The sequence below is a fragment of the Chinchilla lanigera genome, unplaced genomic scaffold (genome assembly GCF_000276665.1).
Source record: "Chinchilla lanigera isolate Chin_1 unplaced genomic scaffold, ChiLan1.0 scaffold00032, whole genome shotgun sequence".
NCBI classification, from domain to species: Eukaryota; Metazoa; Chordata; class Mammalia; order Rodentia; family Chinchillidae; genus Chinchilla; species Chinchilla lanigera.
In genome coordinates this window covers 4,580,280-4,583,621 of record NW_004955433.1, presented here as the reverse complement: position 1 = coordinate 4,583,621, position 3,342 = coordinate 4,580,280, and the positions used below count along the sequence as shown (strand labels likewise).

Genomic DNA, 3,342 nt, shown 5'->3' with positions numbered 1-3,342 from the left:
TGCTTGCACATGCAGGTCTGATTTATTTCACTTATAAGTATAAAAGACCACATCTTTTTTTATTCATTGCTCTGTTGATGGGAATTTGGGTTATTTTCAAGATTTATCTATTATAAATTGTGCTGCATTGCATATATATTTTAAATATGATGTTGTATGTACATGATACACAAAATGTTGTCAGCATTTTTAAAATAAAATATTTTAAAAATTTTCTCCATGAAATCAAAGTCAATTACCATTGGCAAAGAGAGAATAAGAGAGACAACGGTGTTCAGGGATTATCTCACAGAGCATGGCCCATGATCCACAAAACCAGCTTGCTGTACGGCCGCAGGAATTCTGAAGATCTGCTTGTATCTACGTGATCTAAGTAGGTCATGAACTTGCAACCAGAGAACAAATTTGAGAATGTAAGAATCCAGAACCTGTAGCACTGTAAAAGTTACCATTAATCAACCCAACAATGCCCACTCTGGCCTTAGTATCATGGTTCAGCTTGTTTTTTACAAGAGTAAGAATAACCCTGCTCAATGCCAAATTTAAAAGAAAATTACTTCATTCTCTCAAATAAAGTCACTATCCTTCATTTTGCAGACCTTCAAAGTTCTGACTGATGAAATACAAAGTATTAATGTATCACGTCTAATCTACGTTTATGCTTGAGTTTCTTCCATGAGAAACTGCGCCTCAAAAAACTGAGATCTTTCTCAGTGATACTGGCTTTAAATCAGCCAATGTTCTGCCTGTTCTGCAAAGATGATTTTATTCTATCACCATGTGTACTGTATTTTCTACATTTCATTTTTATTTAAACATTAGGAAATCTGAACGAAAACACTGTTTAGCTGCATCACTTTTTCTCTTCACTTTGGTATCTTAGATGCAAAAGGTAAAACCAACTTTCACGACTTTAAAACATTATCTATATGAAACATTTATATTCTTATTTCTGAAGCCAAGAGATATGTTGCAAATATCACCTCTAGCTACATTTTTAACAGATAATTAGTGGAGGAAGAAAGCACTTGTCTGGACCACATAACTCGCTTGTGGAAGAGCTAGAACTCACATTAGACGTTTCTGTTCCCCTTCATATAATTTCCGCGTCTAGCACAGGAGTGTGTTTCGAAGATAAGCACATAGTGAAACTCCACTCTCGCCCTATTTTTGAATTTCCAAAAATTTCAACCCACCATAAAGTAGTCACCATGTTTCAGATTAAATACGGAGAGGTGGCAGCAGGATTGGCGCTTGGTTTGATGCCACCTAGTGGCGCTCGTCCTCCGCAGCCTGAACAGGGAGGTGGCAGTTCGGCCTCGGTGGCCAGGCTGACTTCGGAGGAGCGCAGCGTCTCCAAGGCGCAGCCCTCGTATTTGCACAGTCAGCGTCCGTTATGCGTAAAAACCGCTCACCCTGAGTCAGGAAGTTCCTCGAAGGCGCACCCACGATTAAGGGGCTCCCGGAATCAGTCGGCGTACGGTGCAAGCCTGTGGCCCCCGTGCCCAATGTGACCCCAGATGCACCAGGTGGCCTGGACAGCTACTGTCCTCTGCCTCTCGGATACGAAGGGGCAAGGGCAGAGAAAGGGGTGCCGGTCCTGCGTGAGGGCCGCCTCCCGCCTCCGGACACGCCTTCGAAGGGACAAGCCTGAGAGGCGGAGGTCGGAGACATCCAGGCGAGCGTGTGCGTGTGTGCATGTGCGTGTGTGCGTGGGCCTGAGTGTGAGCACAGTGACCCCAGAGGAGGGGTCCAGTTCCGCCCTGACCGAGGCCGCAGAGCCCACTTCCTCGCGGCCCACCGCCAGGGCGCGACACCCTGCGACGCGGCCGCAGGCCCAGGGACTCGGGGACCGCGGGGGGGCGGCCAGTGCGCTCGCCGCTGCCCTTACCTCCAGGTAGTACAGGTCCACGGTGGTGATCTGCGAGTCGAGGAAATCCTCATAGGTGTTGAACTGTGTGACGATGTTGTCCACGCTGGTCAGCCCCTCGTCCTGGTCCATCGTGGTTGCTGGGATCGAAGCGTCCTTAGCGACAGCAGCCTGGGGCGGGGCCGGTAAGCTCCACCCACTCAGTTCTCTCCAATCAACTGAGGGATTGTTGAGCGTGGCATGTTAGTCCCGCCCCCACCCCACGGTTAGTGACTGAGTTTTAGGCTCTGATTTAACTTCAGGGAAAACCGCCTGAAATGACCAGCGCACAAATGAGGTCTGACGGCAGCCCTGACTGCCTCCTTGGGGAAATGGGGAGCCGGGCAGACAGGAGAGCTGCACGCCAAAGAGAAGTATGACGTTGCCGGGATGTTTAGACACAGCCTTATGGATACACGCTTCCAGTCACATTCTAGATCAATGCTGTGCTGGGCGGAAATACAGAGTACTTTGCAAGAAGAGTATCTCAAAACAAGCCTGTTGTGACGAGGGCTAATAACGAATACACTAATGATTTTGCTCACTATTTTTAAAATTACAATTTAAAAGTAAGATCATTGATAATATGCTTGGAAACAACTTGACGAATTTCCCAAGCAAAAGAACCACCATGACAGTATGTTTGAATACGTCTTTTGGTGCAAGCAAGCAATAGTGCTTGCTTTTTCATTTTGTTTTTTTAATGCTTACTTTTAAATTTCAGTAAACACACGAAAAACACTTACCTTGCTGAAGTTCCCTCCCCTTTTTAAAGCTCAGAATATCTGGAAACTTGGTAAAGATCTTTTGCTACAAATTTTTATACTCCTTGAGAAGAAACGTTTTTATTTTTAAAAATATGGATTTAAAGTAATCCAACAGGCAACTGGCAAAACTTTTCAGAACCCAGTGTTGGGTTTTAATATTTTTCAAATCATCCTTGAAAATTAAAATATAGTACAGTGCTAAGCCTGTAGTGCTTGCACTCTAAGTACTTACTGGATTCATTTAGAAAGTTTTCACAGATGTGCTAAAAATATTTAAAGGAAAACATCTAGTAAGATATTTCACTTTAAGGCAGCTTATACAATTTAGGGCATCTCAAAAAGCTGGATGCCGTGAATGTAAGAATTTTAAGTGATCAGATATAGTCATTTCTATAGTATTACTGTGTCTTTAATGAATATATTCTAAAATTTCTTAAAAAGCATTTTGGAGTTTGTAGTGAATTGATAACTGGTGGTCAACTTATAACCCCCAGCTGAAGTGAGTGAGTGTGGTGCTGGGTGTGGGAGGCCCACCTGAGGACTGTTGTCAACAGCATAAAGGCAGACGTGGAGAATTAGAAGCAGGCTGTTGGGAGCTGACAGAGGCTGTGGGGAGCTGGCTTTCCTGATGAACTTGGCTGTTTTCATCCTCCGAGGAGCTCGGGA

At 44.5% G+C, this 3,342-nt stretch overlaps 1 protein-coding gene across 5 annotated transcripts in view; it reads right to left on the bottom strand.

The window, feature by feature from the left end:
- LOC102025938 (chromosome unknown open reading frame, human C4orf22) overlaps positions 1-2,041 on the bottom strand; it is a 576,439-nt gene extending 574,398 nt beyond the window's left edge. For all 5 annotated transcript variants that reach the window (XR_001234746.1, XM_013516245.1, XM_005388219.2 and 2 more), the window contains exon 1: positions 1,892-2,041. Coding sequence is in view for 4 of the 5 variants with exons in the window: in XM_013516245.1 (XP_013371699.1) it covers positions 1,892-2,002 (111 nt within the window). In the remaining variant the exon portion in view is untranslated. The remainder of the gene's footprint in view (positions 1-1,891) is intronic.
- Positions 2,042-3,342: the final 1,301 nt, after the last annotated feature.